Source organism: Colossoma macropomum, unplaced genomic scaffold (genome assembly GCF_904425465.1).
Source record: "Colossoma macropomum unplaced genomic scaffold, Colossoma_macropomum, whole genome shotgun sequence".
NCBI lineage: Eukaryota > Metazoa > Chordata > Actinopteri > Characiformes > Serrasalmidae > Colossoma > Colossoma macropomum.
Genome location: NW_023494799.1, coordinates 29,724,527 through 29,751,382, shown reverse-complemented (window position 1 = coordinate 29,751,382; position 26,856 = coordinate 29,724,527). Strand labels below are relative to the sequence as shown.

The following is a 26,856-nucleotide window of genomic DNA, read 5'->3' as shown; positions in this document are numbered from 1 at the left end:
ACAAACAGTGAGGCTCTAAAAGATGTACTCTTTTACTGCTCTCTGTTATATATTGTCACCTTACCATTTTCTGAATCACAATCTGTTTCATGACAGAATTGATGACAGAATTGATTAAACTCAATTCAGTTACAGAGTGAAAAAAAAATCTATCTCAATCAGTCAGCAGTAATTAGTTGGCTGTTTGCGTAATGATAATGCCTTGATGCCAAACCTTAAAACCTTTATATCTGATGGACACAGACACAGTGTTTTTATACTACGTGTTATATACACTCTTAAAAAAGACCTTTTGGGTGCTATATAGAACCATTTTCTTAAAACAATTTATGGACTTTCTCTCTTTCCCATATATATATATATATATATATATATATATATATATATATATATATATATATATATATATATATATATATATATATATATATATGTTAGTTTTTTTTTCAAGTGAAGTTCTTTGGAATCTTTGAAAGGTCCTACATGATCTGTTATGATTCAGTAAAGATATTTATTCTGATATTTATTCTGATTACTAAATTGTCATATTAATTAGATTACTCCGTTATTAATGTAACCAATAGTGACGCCTGTATTTATGTAATTTGTCTGCACATTATGAACTACTTATTCTGTTTGCAGCTGTTGATGGATAAACGAGTGGGGCTCAAGAGATACGAAATGGAGGGCCGTAAAGTCCTCTTCTACTTTGATGAGGTGAGCAACAGGCCTATTAATGAGTTCAACAAGTACCCTTATCATCTGTGTTCTGTCCAGCCTTTCTGTGGATCTGCTCCGCAAAACAAGCACCTACATTCTTGCTACTGAATTGAAAAAAGTATATGTAAAATGAATGTAGCATCGTACAGACTGGGTTAGGACTTCTGAACATGCTGAGGGGTTTCAATTTTGTGTGTTTATTGCTTCCCACAGATCCCCAGTCAGTGCATGACTTGTGTAGCCTTTCAGGCAGTGAGGGAGTACATTGTGGGAAAGACAGCACCAGTGCCAGTCAAGGTCTATGACTATTATGAGCCAGGTAGGATTTATTTCCAAATGTGAAAAACACATCACGTCAGATACCTTGTTGGCTCATATATGTCTATATATGTATATATGTCTGTGTGCAGCATTTGAGGCCACCCGTTTCTATAACGTGAGTGAGAGCAGTCCACTGGCACGGGAGCTGTGTGATGGTACCTCATGTAATGAAGTAGAGAGTTCCAGTAACCAGTGGACAGGTACAGTCACCATTTCCAGCCAGCAATACATCTCAACTCTTTCTTTACTAACCTGGCCATTCTTCAACTCACTCTCCACTCTCATGGCAGCAGATGCTTTGCATGTAACCCTTAGATGTCTGTTTGTTTTCAAGAAATGACAGAATCATGCCAAAAAATGTAAATGTTGGTTTTCTGAAAAGAATAAATACTGTATGCACAATAGTAAATTTAAATCAAATTCAAATTATAAAAAATCTCCTAGTATTCAAAGTTTAGAATCCACACTTTCAACAGAATTTCTCTGCTTGTTTCAGTGAGCTAAGAGTGAGAAATATTTAAACAGAATGTAGAAAGAGTGTATACACCATAGGGGACAAACAAAGATTAACAGCTGCTAGCAGAAAGCACGATACAGGGTTTGTTGCAGCTACTCACCATTCAAGGCCACATGGCTGAACAGCATCTATGAGATCCAGTCATGTTGCTGAACCTGGGGTATGCTTCAGATTTTACATGTCTATTTTAATAAGGGTATGGTCTTAGAAAGAGAACATTAAGATGAGATAGTGTCTTTTACCCTTCAGATCCATATGGTTCTGCTCTTTCAGTCGTGCATTGTTGGTGCATTACAATAACACATTGTTGTTGCATTACAGCAACGGGGCAGGGAGTTGTGCAAACGAAACATTCTATCAACAGGCCCTACTCAACTCTTTGCTTTTCCTGCAGAGCTCTGAGTGTGTTTTTGTTTGTGGTGTAGCACACAGGCACGCTTATTAGCGGTGGCTGATGTTGCTACAACAGATGGCTGGGTTTTGGCCCTGTTGCTATAGTAGTGGCCGCAGCCTGACCCTGACTTATTTGATGTAGAGTTGCTGTGAAGATGGACCTCCAGAATATCTAGAGTGTGCATGTCAAGTTACTCAACAAGTTCACCTTATGCACTTTTTATTTCTGTCACACTTTTCCTTATTCCATCTTTTTTTCCTCCTTCTCTCTCTTTTTCCTACTTTCTTCCTACAGGCTTTGTGCAGGGCAGTCAGTGTAATAATGTGTTTGGCTGTCCAGAGGAAGAGCACTATGAACGCTGTACATGCTACAGGGATTGTGGGTATGATGGAGAGCCAGTATGTGGCTCTGATAGCCAGCTCTACCAGAACCAGTGTCAGCTGGAGGTGTCTGCCTGCAGGAACGGCACACGCATTGAGCAGGTGCCCCTCAGCCAGTGCCCTCAGAGTAAGTGCTCCTACACCGTACACTAGGGGTTCTCAACTCCAGTCTATGAGGGCCAGAATCTAGCACAGTTTGATGAAGTCATTATACTCAATTATACTCAATTATACTCAACCTGATACTTGATACTCTATACGCAATACACAAATGGATTCATCCATTTGTAGTAGTCTAAAGCACAACCAATGTTACAAAATGTTACAAAATGTACATTGCTTGTAAAAACACATCAGCGTTCCTGCAGATCCTTGAAAAGTTTTAAAATGTCTTTAATTTAATTTTAAATAAATAAATTTTTCTTTTTCTAGGTCTGAAATTGTATTAAAATGTCTGGAATTGTAGCACAATTTTGGATGCTGTGTAAAATGTAAATAAAAACACTATGCCATGATGTGCAAATAATTTAAACCCTATATTTAATTGAAAACAGTACAAAAACAACGTACCAAATGTTGAAACTGGATTTTATTTGAATTTGATGCCAGCAACATGTTTCAAAAAAGGTGGGACGGGGCAACAAAAGACTGTAATGCTGTAAGTTGTGTAATGCTAAATAACACCTGATGGTTAATTGGTAACAGGTCAGTAACATAATTGGGTATAAAAAGAGCATCTCAGAGAGGATGAGTCTTTCAGACGTAAAGATGGGGAGGGATTCACCACTCTGTGTAAAACTGCACAGGTAAATAGTGCAACCACTCAAGACTTAACATTTTTCACCATAAAATAGCAAAGAACTTGGGGATGATCTACAGTACATAATATAATTTAATGAATCAGAAAATCCAGAGAAATCTCTGTATGTAAGGGACAAGGTTGAAAACCAATATTGGCTGACCATGATCTTTGGGCCCTCAGGCAGCACTGCATTAAAATCAGACATGATTCTGCAGCAGAAATCACTGCATGGGCTCAGGAAAATCAATGTCTCTGAACACAATTCATGGCTGCGTCCAGAAAACCAAGTTGAAACTCTACCATGAAAAGAAGAAACCATATATAAACAGGATCCAGAAACACTGCCTCCTTCTCTGGGCCCAAGCTCATTTAAGATGGACTGAGGTGTAAAGTGTAAAAGTGTCTTATGGTTGAAAAAAGCTTTTGGAAATCTTGGACACTGTGTAACAATCTGATCAACTCAGCAGTTACTAATAAAATCCGATCACTAATTTGGTGAGAGAAAAAAAAACATGAGCACCAGAACACAACAGAGCCTGCACAAGTTAGCTTTTACTTATTCTTATTCCCCAGAACAGACAACACTAACAGCATCTGCAACAGCAACAGCACCAGCAAACAAGCAGAGAAGCAGTAGAATATAAGATCTGAAGCAGAAGTCCGTTAGATGGGATAGAGTTATTAAAGATTGTCTCTATTGAATCCAAAAAAAGAAGTCGTCCAAAAAATGTCCAACTACCACCATAGTCCAAGCAAACAGTGTCCCAAAAATACCCAACAATCAAAAATCAAAAAAGGCCCAGCAATGCAAAAAAAAAAAACAAAAAACAGGAATGAGCTCACCCAGTTCCTTGAGGTAACTCCACAGTTAGAGAGGGATCCACTCTTCAAGGACAGAGATGAGTAAAAAAAAAGGAGTAAAAGTTAGTTAGGGCTTGAACAGCCAGGCTCCACCAGGCCTGTCTTCCCCAAACTTGATCCTCCAAGAAAATGGCTGCCACACTTCCCTTTCCTGTTCCCAAACCAGGGTTTATATTCAAAATAAGAGTCCCCGTTGGAATGCCCAGGAAACATTTTCAAACAAAAAATATGGATGACATAATAAAAATACCAGACATAAGATGAGGCCACAACTTCTATCAGACCATCCCAGTGATAAGTCATAAAGGAAATTAGAGACTTTATTTTCTGTGGGGTAACCTAAATAACACTACCTGAAATCTATGTTAGTGTTGATCATTAAAAATAGGTACTCCACAGGTCCCCTTATGTGGTGGTGTCACATAGTCCCCCCCCCCAGCTGGAGGCTACCGGGGAACAGCACCAAAGTACTGTTTCAAATTTGCCACATGTACAACGTCCTGTTGGTCACCAGGGCGCAATCCCATGACTACATAATTCACTGGACCAAGCTTCTTCTCCACCTTGACAGGCCCCATCCACTTGGGTGCTAATTTAGCAGAGAAATGTTCAGAAGCTTTAGAGGTATGATGAGCACGCACCCAAACCAGGTCTCCCGCTTGAAAGTGCGCATCTTTCCTTCGGGTATTATAATACCTGGCCTGTCTGAGCTGTGCTGCATGAGCTGAGCGTCTCACCTCCTTGTTGAGCTGGTGTTGCCTCTCCACAAGGGAATATGAGGGATGATTTGGCGTCACAGCATGATGGTGGATGAGTCTCTCCCAAGGACCCTTCAGAGTTCTGCCCAATGCCAGCTCAGCAGGTGTGTTCTTTGTGGTTTCGTGCCTGGCATTGTTAACGGCGAACCTGAATTCAAACAGCCACTTATCCCAGTCCCTGTGATTCTCTTTCACATATGAGGCCATCATTGTCTTCAAAACTTTATTGACCCGTTCCGTAAGGTTGGTCTGTGGATGGTAACTAGTTGTAAGTTTCTGAATGACTCCCCAGGTTTTACACAGGTCTGCCATCAGTTGGCTGAGAAACTGAGGCCCTCGATCAGACAAGACATATTTTGGCACACCCCACCTAGTGAAGATTTCTTCTCTCAGGATTTTGCAGAGGCGATGACCCTTGCTGTCCCGCAAGGGGTAAAGTTCAATCCACTTGGTGAAGTAATCCACTATGACAAACAAGTAGACATTGCCCTTCTTACTCTTTGGAAAAGGTCCCATAAGATCCATTCCAAGCATATAACCGGGCTCTTTGATCTCAGTGCCCTGAAGGTACCCAGAGGGCTTGGTATTGGAGGGCTTGTACTTCTGACAGACAGGGCATTCTTTGACATGTTGCCACACATCCTTACGTACTTCAGGCCACCAGGCAACCTCCAGGATTCTGAGGAGCGTCTTCATCCTTCCCAGATGTGCTCCTAGTGGACTATCATGGAAGTACTCGAGAAAAGGGACAGTCAGAGATTTGGGCACCACCAGCTGGTATTTGACCCCTCCTCCAGCACATGGTATGACTCTGTATAATATGTCTTGCTGCATTTCCCATCTTATGCGATCTTTCTGGGTGCTACTAGTTTTACACTGTTCCCTCAACTCTTTGATGTAGTCATCCTCACCCTGGGCCAGATTTATATCAGCCAGACTCATGGGTAGCATGGCATTCCAAGTGTGGGGACCCTTTGTCACACAGGTAGCCACAAGCGCATGGTCCAGCAAATGTGTAGAACGAGATAGAGCATCTGGCACCATGTTCATGCATCCCTTTCGGTATTTGACTTGAAAGTCAAAACGCTGAAGCCTTATGGTCCATCTGGTCAGTCTGGATGTGGATTTGGGAGAATTGAAAGCCCAAGTGAGAGCAGCATGATCTGTGTAAACAACAAATGGACTTCCCTCCAGGTAATAATACCATTTCTCCACAGCCCAGACAACGGCGAGGCATTCCTTTTCAGAGGTTGAGTAGTTAAATTCGGCACCCCTCAGGCTCCTGGAGGCATACGCAATGACCTTCTCTTCTCCATCTACTATCTGTGTAAGCACAGCTCCAAGTCCTACATTGCTTGCATCTGTATGCACCTGAAAGGAATGAAGAGGACAGGGCTGTGCGAGCACCGGGGCTTGTTGGAGGGCAGCCTTCAGTTTGTCCACGCTTCTTTGACAGTCTTCAGTCCACACCCATACTACTCCTTTCCGTCTGAGATGGTTCAAGGGAGCTGCCAACTCTGCAAAATGTGGAATAAACTTATGATACCAGCCTACAAGCCCGAGGAAACGCTGTAAGGAAGGTAGGTCATGGGGGGTAGGATATGCAGATACGGCGATGTTTTTTTCTGGGTCTACCTTGACCCCTTCTCCAGACACAACATGTCCCAAGAACTTTAGCTCAGTTCTGAGAAAATGGCATTTTTTTAAGTTCAGGGTAAGGTGTGCTTCCCTGAGCCTCTCAAAAACTGTCTCCAAGTCCCTCAGGTGTTGGGCCTTTGTCTGAGAATAGATTATGACATCATCTATGTAAACAAAGCAGATGGATCCTCTCAGCTCCCCGAGCACTTGCTCCATCAGCCTTTGAAATGTGGCTCCGGCATTTTTGAGACCAAAGGGCATGGTCAAAAAATGGTACAGACCAAATGGACTGATAAAAGCAGTCTTTTCCTTGCTGCGTTCATCCATTTCGACCTGCCAATAGCCTGACTTCAGGTCAAGGGTGCTAAAATATTTGGCTCCATATAAAGACTCCAAGATATCATGCACAAGGGGCATGGGGTAAGCGTCCTGGGGAGTCTTGGCATTTAGCCGCCGATAGTCAACACAGAAACGGTTGCTTCCATCAGGCTTGGGTACAATTACCACTGGAGAAGCCCAGGACGAATCAGATGGCTCTATTATGCCTGCCTTGCACATGCTTTCAATCTCCAGTCTTATTACCTCTCTCTTCACTGGAGAGACTCGATAAGCTCTGGAACGGACAGGGATTTCATCAGTGGTCAGAATATGATGCTTGATCTTGCTTGTCCTTCCCAGCTTTTCTGAGCAGACTGATGACCATTTCTGAAAGAGAGGTTGCAACTCAGGTGGATGGCTTTTCAGTAGTCCATCAAAGTCCTGTGTTTGGAAAGAACTTGTGGCTTCCAACACCTGTTCACTTTCAAGAGGTAAAGCCACATAAAGGCTGACTTTTGGCTCTCTGGGTTTTACACAGGAGTGGCTTGTCACCCCAGACGACAGAAAAGGAAAAACACTCCACCTTCCTCTGATCTTCAGGCTGTAGTTGCGCTCCCCAACATTCAGTTGAACACCAGACTTACTCAAAAAATCTAGTCCTAAGACCAGAGGAAACACCAGTTGTGTGTTGGTCATGATGTAAGTGTCCGCTGTCACCAAAAGTTCATGCCACTCATATGACAGCTGGACTTTCCCCTCAGGGGAGTGGATCTTCCCGTCAGCCAGAATGAATGACCGATTTAATTCTTTGGTCAGTGGTTCTCCTGGTCTGTTCATGGCCTCCCAGAGTTGCTTCTGCATCAAGGTGTAAGTACAGCCAGTGTCCAACACTGCCTCCACCTGAAAGCCTCGTACAGCAATGGCAATCTTTAGCAGTGGAGGTGACACAGATTGAACTAAAGCTAAATGTGGAGACTGAGGATTGGCTTCTTTAGGACGAGATGTTTTTTTCTGCCTTTGTCCTGTGCTTTAAGTTGGTTCACCCTGGCCCAGTAGTCTTTTTTGGCATTTAAATCCCTTTCCACCATGGACCCGACCTTGACCAATTGCTCCACAGTATGTACTGTCCCTCTTAGGCTCCCTGCCAGTGCAGGATTGCAGTTGTTCAGTATTCTCCTGACCAATTCTACTTCTGGCAAGTCGTTCTTCCATTTCAGACAAAGGGCTCTGTAGTCATAGGCGAAGTCCCGAATGCATTGGTCTGGTTCTTGGACCATGGCTTTAAGTTGTTCTTCGACTTCAGTCATATAGTCTGTGGGGAGAAAAGCTGCCAAAAATGCTCTCTTGAAACCAGCCCAGTTGTGGATTTTGTTCTTCTCAGCCATCCACCAGCTTCTAGCTGGCCCTGTTAAAACAGCATTGAGGGTAGCCATAAGCTCATTATCAGTTAAGTGTCTTAAAGATAGAAAGTTCTCACACTTTTCCATAAAATCCAAAACCCCCGCTGCATCTCTTGATTCTCCAAAAGTGGGGAATTCCAGATGAATGGGTGGTTTTGAGTATAAGGATGCACTGTTGACTGAGCATGGGCCTTCCACTGTAGGAGTTACTGGGAAGAAAGATGCCTTGGTCAAAGGAGTGCTGGATCTCAAGCGAGTCATCTCCCTTTTCCACTGCTCATCTCTCCTTTGCAGACACTCAACCACACCTTGTTCAAGTTGGTTTAGGGACCTTTTAATTAGTTCTTCCAGGGCCTCAAACCTCTGATCCATACTCTCTCTGAGCATAACTTCTCGGTTTGTTGCACTTTCACTGGCTGTTAGAAAATCCTCCTGTAAGTTCCTCATTTCAGTTTTCAGTGTCTGAACAGCTTGTGCAGGCTCTGTTGTGTTCTGGTGCTCATGTTTTTTTTTTTTCTCACCAAATTAGTGATCGGATTTTATTAGTAACTGCTGAGTTGATCAGATTGTTACAACTGTATCCTCGGTGCTAAAGAACATCAAGTTTGTTATCAGTGCACAGTTCAAAAGCCAGCGTCCATTATGGTATGGGGGTGCATTAGTGCACATGGCATGGGTGACTTGCACATCATGAAGGCACCATTAATGCTAAACGACCGGTTTTGGCAACATATGCTGCCATCCAGACGACATTTTTTTCAGGGACGGCTTGACTTATTTCAACAAGACAATGACAAACCTCATTCTGCATGTATTACAACAGCATGACCTAGTAAAAGAGTCTGGGTGCTAAACTGGCCTGTCTGCAGTCCAGACCTGTCACCCATTGAAAACATGTGGCCCATTTTCAAATGAAAAACACGACAAATGAGACCCCAAACTGTTAAACTGATGAAATGTTATATCAAGCAAGAACAGGAAACATTTCACTTTCAGAACTACAGCAATTGGTCTCCTCAGTTCCCAAATGCTTACAGAGTGTTGTTAAAAGAAGTGATGCAACATAGTAGTAAACATGCCCCTGTCTTAACTTTTTTGGAACGTGTTACTGGTATTAAATTCAAAATGGGCATATATTTTCAAATTATAACAGAAGTTCTCTGTGTCAACATTTGATATGTTGTCTTTGTAGTATTTTCGATTAAATATAGGGCTTACATGATTTGCACATCATTGCACATCATATTTTATTTACATTTTGCACAGCGTCCCAGCATTTTTGGAAATGGGGTTGTAGGAGGGATTAAAGTTTATCTGGGGTAGAATGAATGAGCATGTCTATTTTTGTTCAGTTTTTATGATTTATTTTAACGGTATTTTATATTCCACAACAATGACCATTGCTGCAACATCCAATACCTACAGTATTTGATTTTACTTTAAATAGATAGTGTACATCCATGGTAGGTTGTGGTAGTACGGTTTCTGTGGCCGTGATCTCGATTTCAAACTAGAAAAAGAACGTTTTCATTCAGCTTTTGATTTGAGGGCTACAGCAGTAAAAAAAAAAACACGAGCACGACGCTGTGAGTAAGCAGTGCAGGTTCAGCCATGGGTACATGCAAATTCAGTTAGTAATGGTTTTACTTTTTCCTTTTAGAGGTATTAAAAGGTCTTAAAAGTCATTAAATTTGTACTTAAAAATGTGCAAATACCCTGAACATATTTCTACCAGAGAGGTCTCTAAGTTCCAAAATCTTACATAGTGCTGATTAGTTGAATCAAGTCTGTCTGAGCAGAGAAATCAACAGTTGGTGCTGAACTTTGACCCTGCTGGACTCACATTGGGCAAATCTGCCCTATACACTAAACCAGCCCTGCTCCTGCACACATTGCCCTGCGCAGTTTAGTATTTTCCCTGCTCTAGCAATTCAACTCTGGAAGTACTTGATATTTAGTTAATCAGTTGGATCAGGTCTGTTACAGCAGAGAAATTTAGGATCAAGTATCAAGTAATCAAGTAATCTGGTGATTATTTCGATGATTATCCAAGTAATCTTTTTAATTTCTTTCTTTTTTCTTTTCAAAGACCCCAACAGAGTTATAGAACACTCTTTGGGATTTTTGACACAGAAGCCCAGGACTTAAGAGAAAATGAGCATTGAAATTGCAGTAGGCTTTGTAATTATAATGTTAAAAATACATAATAAAAATAAGATTACCTAGAAATAAAGAATAGGGATGTGAAACAAACTACAACAATTCATGTTCAGTATCATTATTGCCCAGCGATTAACGTGATTGGCTCCTACTATAAAAATCACCACGTCAAAGTTTCCACAATTTTTTTTTTTTTGGATTTTTCCCTGATTTTCTCCCCAATTTAATCGTCTCTAATTCCACCCGCTAGTTAGGACTCCCCCAGTCACACGATACTATCAACGCTAGGAGGGTGAAGGCTAGCACAGGCTTCCTCCGAGACCTGTGAAGCCAGCCACTGCATCTTTTCGAACTGCTGTTCACGCAGCGTCATTGGACAGCTGAACGTGCTAGGAGGAAAGCGCCAACCGCCAGATCTGTTACGTCAGCTAACAGACGCCTGCGCTGACTAGCATTGCGTTGGTTGATGGGGGGAGAAGGGGGGCCATCCTACCCACCCAGAGAGAGCGAGGCCAATTGTGCTCTCTTGGACTCCTGGCTACGGTTGGATGTAGCATCACCAGGGATCAAACTCGCGATCTCCTGATGATAGGGCCAACACTTAGACGGTTGTGCCACTCGGTAGCCCAAAGTTTCCACATTTAACCCAAGAACTCCTGAGCTACTATGTTGCAAACCTTTTTTTTAAAGACACAAAAGAAAACACTGTGTTTGTTTCTCATTCAATTTGCTAACTAATCACTAAGTTGCTTTATCAAGTGATTAATTATAATATAACAACCATGACGGCCCTAGAAAAAATACCAAAATACACAGAATATGTTTACTTCTGGACCAGGGTTGGAAACCATTGCACTGTCTAGACTGCTCAGCCGCTGTCTTCAGAATAAATGCGTTTGAATACAGTAGTGACCATTGCAGCTAAACAGTAATTACAGGTCTCAGCCAGTATATTCAGAGTGAATGTGCTTCTACACCATAAACCCCAGAGGCCTTAGCCAGTGCACTCAGAGTGGCCCTGCTTATAGTGAAGTTTTCTGTAAAAGACAAAACACAAACAGCAGCTGTTCAGTTCAGGGCTGAAAGAACATCTAAACTAAAGTGGATCACAGCAGAGTGGAGTGGTTTAGACTTACAGCGTTATTCAGACTGTTTTTGTACTAATGAATCTGGACAGTTTTTCTCTTACACCTGAAAACACATCAGGGGGGACACAGAGAGCTCCCTGCTTGCAATTACAGCCTTTCCTTGTCCAGACAAGCTCAGCTTTAGAGATTAATTCCAGCTCGTCCCTGAAAGTGTGAGGTGTGTGTGTGCCTGGTTGGTCGAAACAGCTGTTCAGGTGCAGACTGGTAGTTACATGAAACACAGAGATACATGCACACACTTCCCAGCCTATGCTGTATTACAGGGCACCCCAAATGACATGGCACTTCTGTCCAAGGCCCTTTGAAAAAAAAAAGAAAGGGGGAAAAAAGGAAAATCCGTGTCACATTCCTTTCCGACGCACAGACTAACAACAAAGGCGCTTTCTTGTTTTACGGAGCGCCGTGGGGAGGGGGAATAGGGGGGCAGAAGAAAAAGGCCGCGCGGGAAATCTCGCAGGCCTTGCCAAGCACTCCTTCCTGTTGACCGGCTTGAAAGGGGCCGCGGCGGCAGGCTAAGAGTTCCGCTTGTGTTTGTTTGGATATGTTTGGTGCCCCGCTCCAGTTTTGCGTAAACACAGGCTCAAAAATCAGGGACTGATCGTGTTCCAGAAGTGAGGTTTGAAGTGTCAAGAGAGGCACAGAAGTATCCCCCTGGGCGTTGGTTATGGAAGCCAGATTACACCTAAGGCTGAAACTACAGAATGGTGAAATCCTCTCTGAGCATTTTTTAGCCTTTGTAATTCTTTCCATAACCTGACCTGTGTAACTCCATAACACTATTAATATTCAGGGAAACAGACCAATTTGCAGGTGTGTTTTGGGTAGGGTTGTCATGATACCAGAATTATGAGTTTGATACTGTGTGTAGTCTCACAGTGCTCAAAGAATATTCCACTTATTACTCTATATTTAACATCTCTTTTTCATGTTTTCTGCCTTTTTATTAATACAAATCTTTTGCAATCAAGTACGTAACTAATTTACACATGGCCTCATCTAGCATGTTCTAAGATTAGGTGTCAGGTGGCTTCTTTGCCTGTTAATCGTGAAGATGCGAACCTGTCCAGAATTGATTTTTGCATTATTAGCTAAATTGTCAACTTTTCAGGTCAGGGATTTATGACCTTTGGCATATTTTGTCTTCATCAGCAAGGCAGGCAAACTTTACCCAAACCTCGGGCCCTAGCAGAGAAAGAGAGAGAGAATACAAGGGAGAAAATGTCTGAGTGCATAAAGTTTATGTAAAAAAGACTTTACCTACGTTATCTGAACTCTCATACAATTACCAAGATGAAATGCTGTGTTCAAGCATATTTCAGATATTGTTTTTTGTTCTGTTTTAAGCAAGAAGACTTTTACTGAATGACTATTTATCATTTTAAAATACACTCACCAAACACTTAGTTAGGAACACTTCCTTTTTTCTACACTCACTGTCCATTTTATCAGCTTCACTTCATATAGGTGCACTTTGTAGTTCTACAGTTACAGACTGTAGTCCATGTGTTTCTCTGCACACTTTGTTAGCCCCCTTTCACCCTGTTCTTCAATGATCAGGGTCCCCACAGGACCACCAGAGGGCAGGTATTTTTTGGGTGGTGGATCATTCTCAGCACTGCAGTGACACTGACGTGGTGGTGGGGTTAATGTGTGTTGCACTGGTATGAGTGGATCAGACACAGCAATGCTGCTGGAGGTTTTAAACACCTCAGTGTCACTTACGGACTGAAGTAGTTCACAGACCAAAAATATCCAGCCAAGAGCATCCTGTGGGCAGTGTCCTGTGACCACTGATGAAGGACTAGAGAATGACCAACACAAACTGTGCAGCAACTTACCATATAGATGCACTTTGTACCACTCGCTATGGACAGTGAGTGGACACAGTTTTTAAAAACTCCAGCAGCACTGCTGTGTCTGACTCAAACCAGCGCAACACACACTAATTCCCCAATACCATGTCAGCGTCATTGCAGTGCTGAGAATCATCCACCACCCATATCATAACTGCTCTGTGGTGATCCTGTGGGGGTCCTGACCATTGAGGAACAGAGTTAAGAGGGGGCTAACAAATTATGCAGAGAAACAGATGGACTACAGTCTGTGACTGTAGAACTACAAAGTGCACCTATATGGTAAGTGAAGCTGATAAAATAGAGGGTGTAGACTCAAGGAGGTGTTCCTAATAGAGTGCTACAGATAGATAGAGTAGAACATTAGAGAAGAGACGTGTAAAAGAGAGGGTTGATGTGGACAGAGAAAGTGTGCAGAAGACTTTAATAATGGAACTATTGGAAAAGCATCTGTTTTTGACACGTCTTTTTCTGTTACAAGTATTTTCATTTTCAGTTTTTTCTGGTTTTGCTCTTCTTTCATTTTGTTTTTTTTTATGATTTTGTTTATAAGACATGCCAGTCAACGATGCTGTATCTCACATCTTGTTGATGTTAATACTTGCATTAAATTTAAAAAATTGAACTTGCACATTTTACAGGTTGATTTAAAGAAAAATATGAGGGAAAATATCCCAAAACAGTTCTACAATAAACTAGGCTAAGGCCAGTATCTTTACAGGTCCACCCTGGTATGTCGGTTTCAAATTGGATAGGTAGCTTTTAGAGGTATTAAACACTTAAGACGTCTGGTTCCTATCACCTCTAGTGCAAACAATTCTGACTCTGTAGTGCTGGCCTTACATGGTGAGGCTTTCATATCTGAAACTACATGACACTAAATCATTAAACTAACTAAAGCATGCAAATTATTACAGAAGCAGGTCTTCAACTAACTTGTGCTTCAAGTGAGTAGGCTATAACCATAATAGCTATTTAATCATTAATTATCAAAGGCTTAACATACACAGAACAGATTGAAAAAACCCTCAAATATACAGTAGAGAACTCTAGATAGATAAAACACAGATATATAAAATAACAGAAATGACAGCTGGAAAAACTACATTAAGATTGTAAAAAATGTAAATATGTAAATTATTATAATTTAACCAGTGGAGAAATTGTGTAAATTGTGTGTACTTTGATTTTTTGGAATTGCTTCGTCTAACTGTCATTGCAGGCAACTCACATTTGCATGAGCATATATAACAGCTGATTTCATACAAAACCACTGTGAATGACTTCTGTTTACATTGTAAATGATTTCATTATGAAAAAAGTATAACGCTCTCTCAGGCCAGATCAAACGTCCTAACAGGCCAAGTTTGACCAACCTCTGATACATTGTGAAACACTAGTTTAGAGGATGGTTTCCTGGTTTTTGCTTAAAATTGTTCTTAACTTGTGTTTGTATGTGTATATGTGTGTGTGTGTTTGTGTGTGTCTGCAGTGGAGGTGATGGTTGAAGAGCGAGAGCCAGCTACAGGCGAGGAGCCAGAGCAGATCCCCATACTTATTCCTACAGGTAATACCTCTCTCTCTACCTCCCTCTCTCTCTCTCCATCTTTCTGTCCCTCTCTCTCTCTTCCTCTCTCCTTTCTATATCTCTCTCAATGGCTGTCTCTCTGTCTATTTTTTCTCTCTCTCACTCACACACACACCCTCCACCCCCATCCCTCTGTCTGCACACCAGCTGCACTCGCCCTGCAGGAGTGTGTGTGTCAGTCACAGACAGGTGCTGGAGAGCTTATCCTGTTGAAGTGCAGATTGAAGGGAAGCTTGTGCATGTTGTGTCTTGCGAGGCAGTCGGGGTTAAATAAAGGTATTGGCTGCTCTGCTCTCAACTCCGTCTCTCTCTGTAGCAGCAAACAACCTTCTCTCACCTGCAAAACATACAAGTAACACCAGGCAGCATGAGATTCTGGGTCCACTTTGATTAAAGACATTGGGATCTGGTTTTCTGTGGGAGCCTGGCACCCATATTCCTGTGGAGTGTGTTTAACTTTCAAATTGATGGAACATGAGGTTTGAATAGTGGAGTTACTTGTGTGACAAAAGCTATGATGTGCCAAAAAAGCAAAAATCAAATACTTAATGAGGCAGTAGTAAATAAAATATTGGTAACACTTCACAGATGGGCAGCATCCATAAGCATTCGTGCAGGACACCTTAAGCCTTTCAAGACAATTGATGTACACCTTCTGTATAAATAAACATATTTATAAAGGCTTATTCCAAAAAGCGTCAGTTCTCATAAAGGCTGTTTTTGTCAATTTTGACATCATTCCACTTCAAAAAGTAGCCTATTATGACAACTGAGGCTTGTTAGAATAGGCCTTTATAAATGTGTGTAGGTTTATGTCAGTTGTTCTGAAAGACTTACGTAGGTGTCTCATAGCCTTATGAACGCTGTCCTTCATTAAAGTGTTACCAAAATATCTATAGTGTGTGTGTGTGTGTGTGTGTGTGTGTGTGTGTGTAGAGCCACTGGAACACTGATTAGAAAGGCTCCAGCAAGACTGAGTGGACTTGCCCTGTGTTGTGTCGGAGCAAGTTAAATGATGTGCTTGTTGAGTTGGCTCTCAGTGTTCATCAGCTTTGAGCTTAACTCTGTGTGCTCTAGTTTAGCTCCTACGAGGCACAAATCTAAGCCTCTGAATTATAATCTTCACTCAGAGCTAACTACCCACCTGGCAATTGTATGCATTGATGTGTTTCTTGAGCTTAATCTTTAGTGTGCTAAGGGATCATTACATGATGAATGTGTGTGTATTGAGGTGGCCTGGCTTGTGCAGACTTGCTGCTTGGCTGTGTCTTGCTGCAGCCTTAAGCTAAACCCTGCACAGTCCAAATGCACCCCCGATCACAAACTCTGCAGCTGCAGAAGTATTCTTCCTCCACTGTAGCGATGACCTGTCGAATACACATGACCAGCTTGTCGACAACACACACTCTGTGGTGTGCAAAACTAGGAAAAAGGTAGATTATTTGTAACTCACACACAAACAAATTATCAATGTTTATGGGCAATAAGCAAGAATATATTAAGAAATTAAGTAAACAATGATGAACTTACCATTATGTTTTTGGTTTTATTTTTGAGTGAAATGATAAGATGGTGAAAGTAATTTTTAGATTATATAGACTGTGGAACTTGCACATATTAAGTTATATGTTAAGTGATTTTTAGATTAGACAGACTGTGGAATTACTGTTTGTTAGCTAGGAGCTCCCCCTGCAGGCCTCATCTAAGACAGTCCTCTGGTGACTTGTTTGGAATAGTTGAGTACACAAAATCAAATTTAGATTTTTCGATTTCCTCCATATCCTAAATGCAGTCAATTAGCCACAACACATTTGGTCTCTGATATTTGCTTCTGTCTAATGTAGCTAACATAAAACGAAAGCTTATACCCACCAATTAACATCACACACATCCTCGAAATCAGCTTGATTTGTTTTTTAGGGACCTTGAATAAACCTACTCATGTTGTGAGTGAAATACTGTTATCTATAAAATGGACAAAAAGAGATAAAAACAGCAGAAGCAGGATCAGCTTTAGAAGATAGTGGTAAATGTTGATAAAATATTACCATCTGCTGTATGAGGCCTCTGCCTTTCGCAGTTGCAACAACACAGCTAGAGTAAATGTGAATTGAGTAAATGAGAATTGGCAGCTATGTTCAGGAAAAGGCCAGCTATGGGATTTGCATTCGTGCTAAACGATTGTACTCTGGACACTGAAAAAAGCCCAGACTAGTGAAATTTGGGGGTGGGTTTTAGATGGGGCATACTCTTGTTAGCAATGGATTTCGCTGCGATCCAGCACCAAAGGTTTGTCCCCGACTGATGTGGAAGGTGACAATGTGGCATACACTGATCAGTCATAACATTATGACCACCTCCTTGTTTCTGTGCTCATTGTCCATTTTATCAGCTCCACTTACGATATAGGTGCACTTTGTAGTTCTACAATTACAGACTGTAGTCCATCTGTTTCTTTGCATACTTTGTTAGCCCCCTTTTACCTTGTTCTTCAGTGGTCAGGACCACCATGGACCCTCACAGAGCAGGTACTATTTGGGTGGTGGATCATTCTCAGCACTGCAGTAACACTGATGTGGTGGTGGTGTGTTAGTGTGTGTTGTGCTGGTACGAATGGATCAGACACAGCAGTGCTGCTGGAGTTTTTAAACACTGTGTCCACTCACTGTCCACTCTATTAGACACTCCTACCTTGTCAGTCCACCTTGTAGATGTAAAGTCAGAGACGACAGCTCATCTGCTGCTACACAGTTTGTGTTGGTCATCCTTTAGTCCTTCATCAGTGGTCACAGGACGCTGCCCTCAGGACGCTGTTGGCTGGATATTTTTGGTTAGTGGACTATTCTCAGTCCAGCAGTGACACTGAGGTGTTTAAAACTTCCAGCAGCACTGCTGTGTCTGATCCACTCAGACCAGCGCAACACACACTAACACACCACCACCACATCAGTGTTACTGCAGTACTGAGAATGATCCACCACCCAAATTGTACCTGCTCTGTGAGGGTCCATGGTGGTCCTGACCACTGAAGAACAGGGTAAAAGGGGGCTAACAAAGTATGCAAAGAAACAGATGGACTACAGTCTGTAATTGTAGAACTACAAGGTGCACCTATACAGTAAGTGGTGCTGATAAAATGGACAATGAGCATAGAAACAAGGAGGTGGTCACAATGTTGTGCCTGATCGGTGTATGTGTACAGTGCCCTGACCGTTGCTGTCATGTGTTAGAAGATGAGCAGGACTCCATGGGGGAAGTGTCCTACTATTCCTATGAGTATGACCCTGATGTGGAGCCCTTCCCTCTGGAGAAAGAGGAGCAGTTGGGGCAGACTGGAGAGGAAGCGGAAGCTGCTGAAATGCTCAGGCCCCTGGACAGACACCCACCGACAGTGGATACAAAGGATTCACCTGAACGATGGTAAGCTGCAGCTACTGAGGCCCCGCTATCTCTACTATGGATTATTATTATTATTTTGATATACGAATATCTGCATCGAACAGTATTTGAATGCATATGACCAACTACTGTACTTTCTGACCCTGAGTGACAATGAGGTTTTCCTCTGTTGATCAGAGCTGGGTGTCCTAAAAGCATCTTGGCACAAAGATGATTAATAAATGGTAAAGCGAGAATCACACAGAATACTCTCTACTAGTTAAGCTTTTGGGAAACTGGGCCCTGGTTAGCTGGCTAGCTGCTTGCATCAGGTTATAATGAAAAAAAAAAACTGAGAATCAGTAAAGTTGACAAGTGTCCTGGCTGTAAAAATCTACTAAAAATATGCTGTTACTTTTCATTTATTATTGTGCTTGTGCAACAGTACGTTATCTAGAATATGTGCCTTGAGCAGTGCTCTCACTCATCACTAATTCTCCTCCCTTTCTCTGTCTTTCAAATAGAGAGCTTATCCGGGCGGCAGCGAAGATGAACGCACATTGTACATTCTCTGTGAATATGTTTGTGTGAAAGGAGAGCTTGAGAACACAAGGGTTACCCAAATCTGTTGCAACAAGATGGCGGTACTATGTTGTATGTATGTGTGTATGTGTCTGTGTGATAGTGTGTGTGTTTGAAAGAGAGCTACTGTCTCTGTCCTCTTTCTACGTCATAATGGCCATCTCTCTTTCTCAGAAGTAGTTGCCATAGCTCTTTATACAGTATTTACTGATATTAAGTTGTCTACTTGTAATCGTGTTGTAATCTCATTTGAATAGTCCAGTATTTATGTTTGTAAGTATATTTGTTAAAAAACAAAATGCTATTTTATTGTTTTGTTTTCTATCTGTGGTATTTATTTATAGCTAGTGCCTTTTTTCCTCTTGTTGTTTCTTATCCTCTCCTTTTTCTCTACACCACCTCTCTTTCCCTGCTGTCCTCCACTCTACTCTTTACTCTGCCTGAACACAAAAGATTGACAGCTCACTGCCAATGCAGGCCTTGCATTAAAACGTTGAGGTGCTTGACTACTATCATTACGTAATGGACTCTTCCTCTTCACAACTACCGGAGAAAGGATTCGCTTCTTGGATAGCACGGAGAGAGCAGCTGTAATGACTAACCACAGAATAAGCTCAGTTTAAAGCTCACCCTGGCAACCGATACACGTTCCTACACTGTCTAAATCAGTCGGTCTGTTGGTTGCAGTCCCTACGTTGTCATGCAGACAGATTAGACTGTGCAGTGCATAAGCTGTTTTAAGTTCAGTACAAAGGACTACTGGCCGAAAGTCAACGATGAAGTTTCAAGAATTGATGTAAATTGACTAAATTTGAATTGAATGTAACCCCAGTCTCGTCAGGTACATTCTGTTTTTTGGAAGAATAAGAACAAGGAAATAAACATTGTATACGAACTTTGATGTTTTTCCTGTTTTTCTCCAAAGTTCAGTGAGTTTGGAAAATGTGAGGATGAGTGTGGTGAAGGGAGGAGCAGGTGAACCAACCTGTTTCAAAAGAGGTGGGGGCTTTAAGATGCAGTCGGAGCCTCAGGTGAAGTTCCTAGCCTCAGTTTTCTGTTATGTAACTTGTTCAGAGCTTGAAGAAAAGTTTGAAAGGTCCATGACACCAGAGCCGTCCATGGAGTTTCTTGGGGGGCACAATGTGAAGTGGGGGGAGGATAAAAGTATAAGAACCAATATCGTCAGAAAATGCTGGAGTGGACATCAGAGGGAAAAGAATAAATCCATCTGTAAATCTATAACGAATGTAGACTGAAATAGTACACTGTCACATTGTGCGATGTGATGTTAGCTGTGTCTTTCTTTTGTGGGGTAATAGAATGTTTAAGTAGTTTGAGCATCATCACCTACTTTTAGTTTACTTTTAGTACTTTTTGACATTCATCTGAAGTGAAGTGGTTTAATAAAAAAGCTCATTTTAAAGCATAGTCACTTTAAAGAAAAGATATTGCATTAGAATTAGCCAGTACTTTGATATCTGTATCGGTATTATAAAAGAAAAACTAGTACTGTGCCATCTTAGAAAAACGATCATGTAAATCTGTCCTCAATTCAATTTATATTACAGTTTTTTAGGATGTGATTCTGGGTGTTTTAGATCATTATGGCATGATTCAGATTTATTTTTAAAATAAAGCATTGTGCAAAAGTCAAAGACCACTCTTCTTTTATTTAATTCCTGTCAAAAAGCAGAAAACATATTTAACAGAAAATTACAGAGAAGCCCAGTTTTTTTAGTAATTTGTGTGTCCATCTTTTGCATTTATTACAGCTTCCTTATTTTCAGGAGACTTAAGACAGTTTTTCAATCTTTTAAATGTTTTTAAAATAGTATTCTATAAATTATTCTCCTTTGACTTTCCCCTGCCTTATGGTGGCGGAATATTTAATATCTAATCTTCTCAGAAATGTCCCTTGAAAAATGAATAACTTGTGCTTTATGGATGTTTTGACTGGAAATTAAATGAAAAAGGATATCTGATTTTTGCACAGTACTGTAAATTTGAATACACAAATGTAGCTTCAACTATTGGACTATAGAAATATACCAGAATGTGATATATTTCAATAAAACCAATATTTCACTTCCAAAAGGTGAGTGCATACTTTTTTAAAAAATGATTACTGATTATAATACGAAATTGCTGCACTTGATGCAGCATGATCCACGTCTAAAACAACAGACCTCGTGAAAGTATAGAAATGCTTCAGCTGGAAGCTCAGGGCAGGGGTCATGTTTCAGCTTATGTCAGTGTCTGCAGTGCATGCACCTGTATGACATAGTGACTCTGCACATTAGGCACTACAGTTTAGCCAGCATGGTATTGGTATAGTTACCATTTTCGTAACACTGGAATGAAGCCGAGGTAGTATAATTTGTATACTACAGTATATGTTATTTGTGTGCACTGATGCAAAATACCTAAGAAATTCATCCAAAGATTTTTTCAGCAGCTGTGCAGGGGGCCCCCCTGTCTGCAGGTCTCTCAGGCAACCTCATGCTCTACTGAAGCTGATAGTCCAGCCTGCTCTGATGAACATGGTTGAAGGAATGAAAGGGAAAAGGGTGATCTGAGGAGCACTAGAGAGATAGCATTACACTAGCCAGGATTCAGGTGATGACACTTTTGCTAAACACTCCTTTCGTGCTTCTGAAATACCTGTATGTATATTTTATGGGCCAGTCTGGCTCAGTCTGAGGTGACCACAGAGGAGCGCACTTCGTATCCAACACCTAAGTCCTTTTTTAGTTTCTATAAACTAGGTGAAGGAATTCCTGTTGAATCTAAAAGGAATATTTCTCCACAATATTTCTCCACAAGGTTTGACTTGGCAAGCTGGAGCCATCTGGACAGTCTCCGGAGAGAGTGCCTTTATTATTTCTGCTGGTGAGAAGATAAGGATCATCTCAGAAGCTCCATTTTTGTGTAGTCTAGACCTTATAGCAAAGTTGAGGGATTACATAGCGTCATACTGTTCACTAAAAATTTACTAGTAGACATGGCTTGGGGTTTTGTTTAGTTTAACCTGGTGTGAAACATCTGTCTAGTTAATTCTACACAAACAGATCTGCCACGGTTTCCAGAAGTATTCATGACTATGAGCGATATGGAAAAAAAGAGGCCCATCATCGCAGGCAGAGAGAAAGGTGAGTCATGTCAGTGTATTTCCAGATGCGTTGATGATGAGCAGATTGTTATATTATAGTATATGTTGACTTTTTTTTCAAAACTATTACTTAAGATTTGTACAGTAGCGTTGTATTGAAAACTAGCAGAATTAAATTCATTAAACTGTAATTCTTCATTCTCAGTGGGAGTTTATCTCTGCCCCTGAGAGGAATCTCCTAGTGCCTGTCGGAACATGCAGGAGTTGATGTGAAAGAATGTTTCAAGATCCCACATTTGTAGGCTGATAGTGTCTCAGCATAATAATACGCAGGTTGTGTTAACCTGTCCACTCAGAGTAGGCCTATCATAATGAGATGAGGTTCCACTTCTGATGGGCTATAGCCACACCCTGCTTATCATTACTCTGTGTATGTACTGTTTAGGCATTTAGCTTTATGTTGTGCAATGCTGTTCATGAAGCTGAACTTCATGTGAGTTTTAAGGTAAAAAAAGAAACAGTTAATGAAAGGCAAGCAGCATAATTACATGACACAAAGTTAACAATGTGATGAGACTATACAAAACTATAAAATTACACTGGGCAAGCTTGCTTGTTAATTTTATCAAATACCATTCACATTTTGTCAAAAGGGCCCGGTCCAGGTCGCTACGCCCTGCCATCAACCATTGGCTTTATAGGCCATGACTTCACCAAGGCAACAAGTCCAGCATACTCCTTCCATGGAAGGATGAGCGATAAAAGTGAGTAATGGCAGACCTTGTGAATTTAAGTGTTTACATATTGTAGCAGTTAAAAAAAATGTAATTTAATCACTTGCCTCTCCAGCATAATGAGACACTGTACTATCTACTGTGTAGAGCCCATTGCTCTAAATCAAATGTTGTACAACCAGATTAGAAGCACTAGGGGGAGACGAAGAGCCATGAACTGCACATTTCTGTGCTACCTGATTCAACTCGCTATCGGGTCATTATTAAGCCAATAATAAGATGGGACTTACAGCATGGAAAATACAAGGACAGGCAATGAAAACCATTAATTTAAATAAAATCTGTAATAAGTGAAAACAACCTGCTTATTTCATCACAAATTACTATTTCGCAATTTGAAATGATTTTCATGGCTTCTTTGAGAATATTTAACTTTCATTTTTTCCTGTTGTTGGTGTTTGCTTAAACTGTAATAAACATGGTCTTTAATTTGTTCCATAGTGTATTATGTGGATTCCAGTCCAGGGCCTCAGTATCACATTGATGCAAAGGTCACTAGATTTGGTAAAGATGGCAGTCCTGCCTACTCCATACTTGGCAGAATGCCAGGTCCAAGTAAGTCGATTAAGTAGTTTTTGAGCTGTTGTTAAATAGGACGTTGACTTACTTGTGAACTGTTCAAGACCACTAAATGTCACAACCATAAGGCAACATCACTTGGTATTGACAGGATAAGCTCAAAGCCTTTAATTGAGTGGAACTGAAACAGCAACATGACATCAGCTGAATAACTGATTTTTTGAGTACCACTGCTTTGGTCACTCTTACAAAACCTGCTTCTAATTTGTAGAGAGAATATTCAAGACGCCAGGACCAGGTGCATACAGCCCAGAAATAGCTCCTTTATGCAGCACCCACCGGAGACCACCATCCTACACCATGGGCTACCGCACACCCTATCGCTCTGCGGACACAGTGCCAGCTCCAAACAAGTACACCCTTCCAGCTCTTATGGGTTCCCACGTGCTTACGAAACATGCCAGTGCCAGCTATACAATCTCTGGGAGATACGAGTCTGGTTGTCATGCAGAAGACCTGTCAAAGACTCCAGGCCCTGGCAGATACAACCGCACAGACCCCAACGTTTACCTCCCCCGACAACCAGCGTTCTCAATGCGAGGTAAACATGACAGCAGCCCCAGTGAGGCTCTGTTGAAACCTGGACCTGGAAGTCATAACCCAGAGAACGTGACTGTGCATAAGCGTCGAGCACCTGCTTACACTTTAGGTTTCAGACACTCTGAGTTTGTTACCCCTTTAGTAGTAGACATATAAAATTGACTTTGTCTGGAAAAGGATGTGTAAAAGTATTAGAATACTATGAACCAAAATATAAACAAACATTCATAAAAATAAACGCATTAAGATCTATCTCAACAAGATATTTATTGATGTCGATAACAAATTAATGAACTAATCCGCTGGTCTACATTTGTACAAGGGATGTTATTACATATTCATAGCAGCCAACAACCAAGTAAAATTTTAGACCTAACATGTCTTTGATGAATCACTCTGGCTCTGGTTTACCAATGCAAAGCACCAGAGGATCAACACCTTTCAAACTATGTCACATATTTATGCCAGTAAGACCTGGAAATAACATGTCAATCCACCCAGCTTTTCATTACATGACCTCAGTGTAGATCTAAACAGACACTTCTGTACACAGGAGACAGGCCTTTCCCCTTAAAGCTCCATTTGGGCCTTCACTATTACACCTCCAGAATTAAGGGGAGAGGGGGGGAACAATTCGTAACATTTCAATACCATAGATCTGTAAATAAGGAGCCTTATATACACAACCCAAAACATGGAAAGAAATGCACACATGGCCTAATGCTGACCACATCACTTCATCTTTGATGGTCATCTTCCAGTTCTCTCATTCCTTGGGAAGAGGTCTTCGAAAAAGCAGTATGTGGGGTTCTGAAAGCAGAGGAATTAGATTTGTGAAAACATTTCAATGCACATTGAAGGCATGACCTAAACTTTAAAATATAATTTACCTGGCTTATGGATCATGTAATGGACCCAGCCCTGGCTCTGCTGCACTCCTAGCCCTCTCCATTCCTCCTCGGACATTAAATGGGAAGAAGGCACCAGTTTGGAAAGATGTTTCGGCAGCATGACATGTCTGTGTATTAAGTTTAAAGGATCAACAGGAATTCTTCCTATTTTGCAAAATTTGCAAAAATTCAGTCACTGAAATGTTAACAGAGCCATTCAGAGTTGTCTGATGTGAAATTGCTCACTGTAGAAAAACATCAATTCAGATGTTTTTAGCACAGGGGCTCAATCACCGATATCGTCCTAAGGAAAAAGTCTACATCAGATTCATGACATGTTCTTAAACGGCAGAATTGTTCATACAACTAACTGTGCTCTTAACCTAAAAACACCTCCTAAAATAAGAAAACACTGGTGAATGTAGATATGTAGATAGATAGATAGATCCCAAGGGAAAATTGCAATGTTTCAGTAGCAAGACATATAATAACATTAACGCATGCACAACTGCACATAAACTTACATATACTATGCAGAAAAATAGAAATAAATCTAGACATAAGTTACAGTACAAGAGAAATAAGATAAAAGTATATCTATTTGCATATTTACATGGCATATGAGTCAGATTTGTTGTATTTACATGACAGCTGGCACTGAGTGGTATGAGGTAAACTTAAAGCACAGCCAGGACCTTCATGAAAACTGCACGAGTTTTAAGAAGGAATTTCTTCTCAAGAATGGCTGGCGAATAAAGGCCCATTGTTTACATCTTTACGATTACATTACATAGACATTTAGAAAAAAAAACGGTGGAATTCCCCTTTAACTCAGCATTTCCTGGAGGACACTCAAACTGTAGCCAGCTGGCTACATTATTCCAAATTTCTGGCAAAGCGGACAAACAACTGCTAAGGAACTAAACACGTCAACGTCACCCAGCGCTAAGTAGGTCACAGCTCTTCCTAGATTCTGACTACATTAACGGTGTCAAACTAATGTCGTTAGCTAGCTAACCTAGCTGTCTAATTTAGAGTACTGATTTTCAGAATACAAGCTTATTTACCAACATTAGTGCTCAAATTTAGCTCGCATACGAAAACACGCATTTCGCGCAGACGCCTGCTCGGCTTGTCTGTCTGAAAGTTAACAATTCGACTTCAGTACTGGGTGCCGTTAGCCTCGTTCACCGACAGTGACCTACCTGTACTCATACTCATCGTCGGTGTATTTATCGGAGTAGTAAATTTGTTTCTTCGACATTTTCCCAAATTCTGACAATACAGAATCACGTTGTGGAAGCGCTAGCTAACTGTTCGGCCACGGCCTTTATGTGGAAACTCTAATAAACTCTCTGTGCTCCGTAGCGCTTTTTCTGACACCCAGCAGCTCAACAGCCGCTTCAGATTTTGAACTGTAACGGTCCCTCGCTGCGCTCTGATTGGCCGAGCGGCGCGCACGAGACACCAATGTCTGCTCCGCCCGCGCAGACGGGCTTGACTGGAGGCGCAGAGGGACACACCGAGATTTCGCTTTTTTAAAGGAGGAATTCACCAGATTTTCCAAATTCCAAAGTAATTTAGAGTGGTTTGATGTGAAGTGGTTCATTACAAAGAAAACTTAGCAACGTTAACTCAGATTTCTTTGCAGTGGTGGTGAAAGGAACCAGTGGTCGCTATGTGTACAACACAAATACAACCGTATTTCCTATCTAACACGACCAGTTTTTATTTTATACGTAATGCTGAAATGATATATAATGTTTTAGGACAAACCTTACATTAATTTATATAATTAATAAAAAATAAAATAAAATAAAAAGGGGGCATATATATATATATATATATATATATATATATATATATATATATATATATATATATATATATATATATATAGTGCAGGGGCTTATAGCCCTCCCACCCAATAAAACTATTTTCTGTCATTGAATAAAAATGTCTCAGGCTTTACAGAGTTATTCCTAACCATGTTGTGTAATAACTTTCTGTAAAGTAGCGTTTAGAGACATCTGGTTCACCACTGCTGTGAACAATTTTTGAAGTTTTTCTATGATGCACCATTTCACATCAAAACACTCTGAATGACTTTTTTTTTTACATCTTAA

At 41.0% G+C, this 26,856-nt stretch overlaps 3 protein-coding genes across 5 annotated transcripts in view; 2 read left to right on the top strand and 1 right to left on the bottom strand.

Moving 5' to 3' along the window:
* cpamd8 (C3 and PZP like alpha-2-macroglobulin domain containing 8) overlaps nucleotides 1–20,199 on the top strand; it is a 51,638-nt gene extending 31,439 nt beyond the window's left edge. The window contains exons 37-43 of one of the 2 annotated variants that reach the window (XM_036586032.1): nucleotides 643–717; nucleotides 934–1,039; nucleotides 1,131–1,241; nucleotides 2,247–2,459; nucleotides 14,763–14,837; nucleotides 18,092–18,278; nucleotides 18,761–20,199. In XM_036586032.1, coding sequence (XP_036441925.1) covers nucleotides 643–717; nucleotides 934–1,039; nucleotides 1,131–1,241; nucleotides 2,247–2,459; nucleotides 14,763–14,837; nucleotides 18,092–18,278; nucleotide 18,761 — 768 coding nt within the window. In that variant the 3' untranslated portion in view covers nucleotides 18,762–20,199. Of the gene's footprint in view, nucleotides 1–642; nucleotides 718–933; nucleotides 1,040–1,130; nucleotides 1,242–2,246; nucleotides 2,460–14,762; nucleotides 14,838–18,088; nucleotides 18,279–18,760 lie in introns of both variants that reach the window. The other variant, XM_036586031.1, reaches the window with a different exon arrangement.
* A 1,184-nt stretch (nucleotides 20,200–21,383) lies between these two features.
* Nucleotides 21,384–23,996, top strand: odf3l2b (outer dense fiber of sperm tails 3-like 2b). 2 transcript variants are annotated; one of them, XM_036586925.1, is made up of 5 exons: nucleotides 21,384–21,434; nucleotides 21,642–21,967; nucleotides 22,581–22,691; nucleotides 23,163–23,276; nucleotides 23,512–23,996. In XM_036586925.1, the coding sequence occupies exons 2-5, from the start codon at nucleotides 21,913–21,915 to the stop codon at nucleotides 23,994–23,996; spliced, it is 765 nt and encodes a 254-aa protein (XP_036442818.1). In that variant the 5' UTR covers nucleotides 21,384–21,434; nucleotides 21,642–21,912. The 2 variants fall into 2 exon arrangements, with proteins under 2 accessions (XP_036442818.1, XP_036442819.1); XM_036586926.1 differs by having other exon boundaries at nucleotides 21,397–21,707; nucleotides 21,869–21,967.
* A 92-nt stretch (nucleotides 23,997–24,088) lies between these two features.
* Nucleotides 24,089–26,152, bottom strand: cks2 (CDC28 protein kinase regulatory subunit 2). Its single transcript, XM_036587144.1, has 3 exons — nucleotides 25,936–26,152; nucleotides 24,731–24,858; nucleotides 24,089–24,650 (listed from the first exon to the last, which is right to left on the bottom strand). Exons 1-3 carry the CDS (start codon nucleotides 25,992–25,994, stop codon nucleotides 24,607–24,609), a joined length of 231 nt encoding a protein of 76 aa, XP_036443037.1. The 5' UTR covers nucleotides 25,995–26,152; the 3' UTR covers nucleotides 24,089–24,606.
* Between the last annotated feature and the right edge of the window lie 704 nt (nucleotides 26,153–26,856).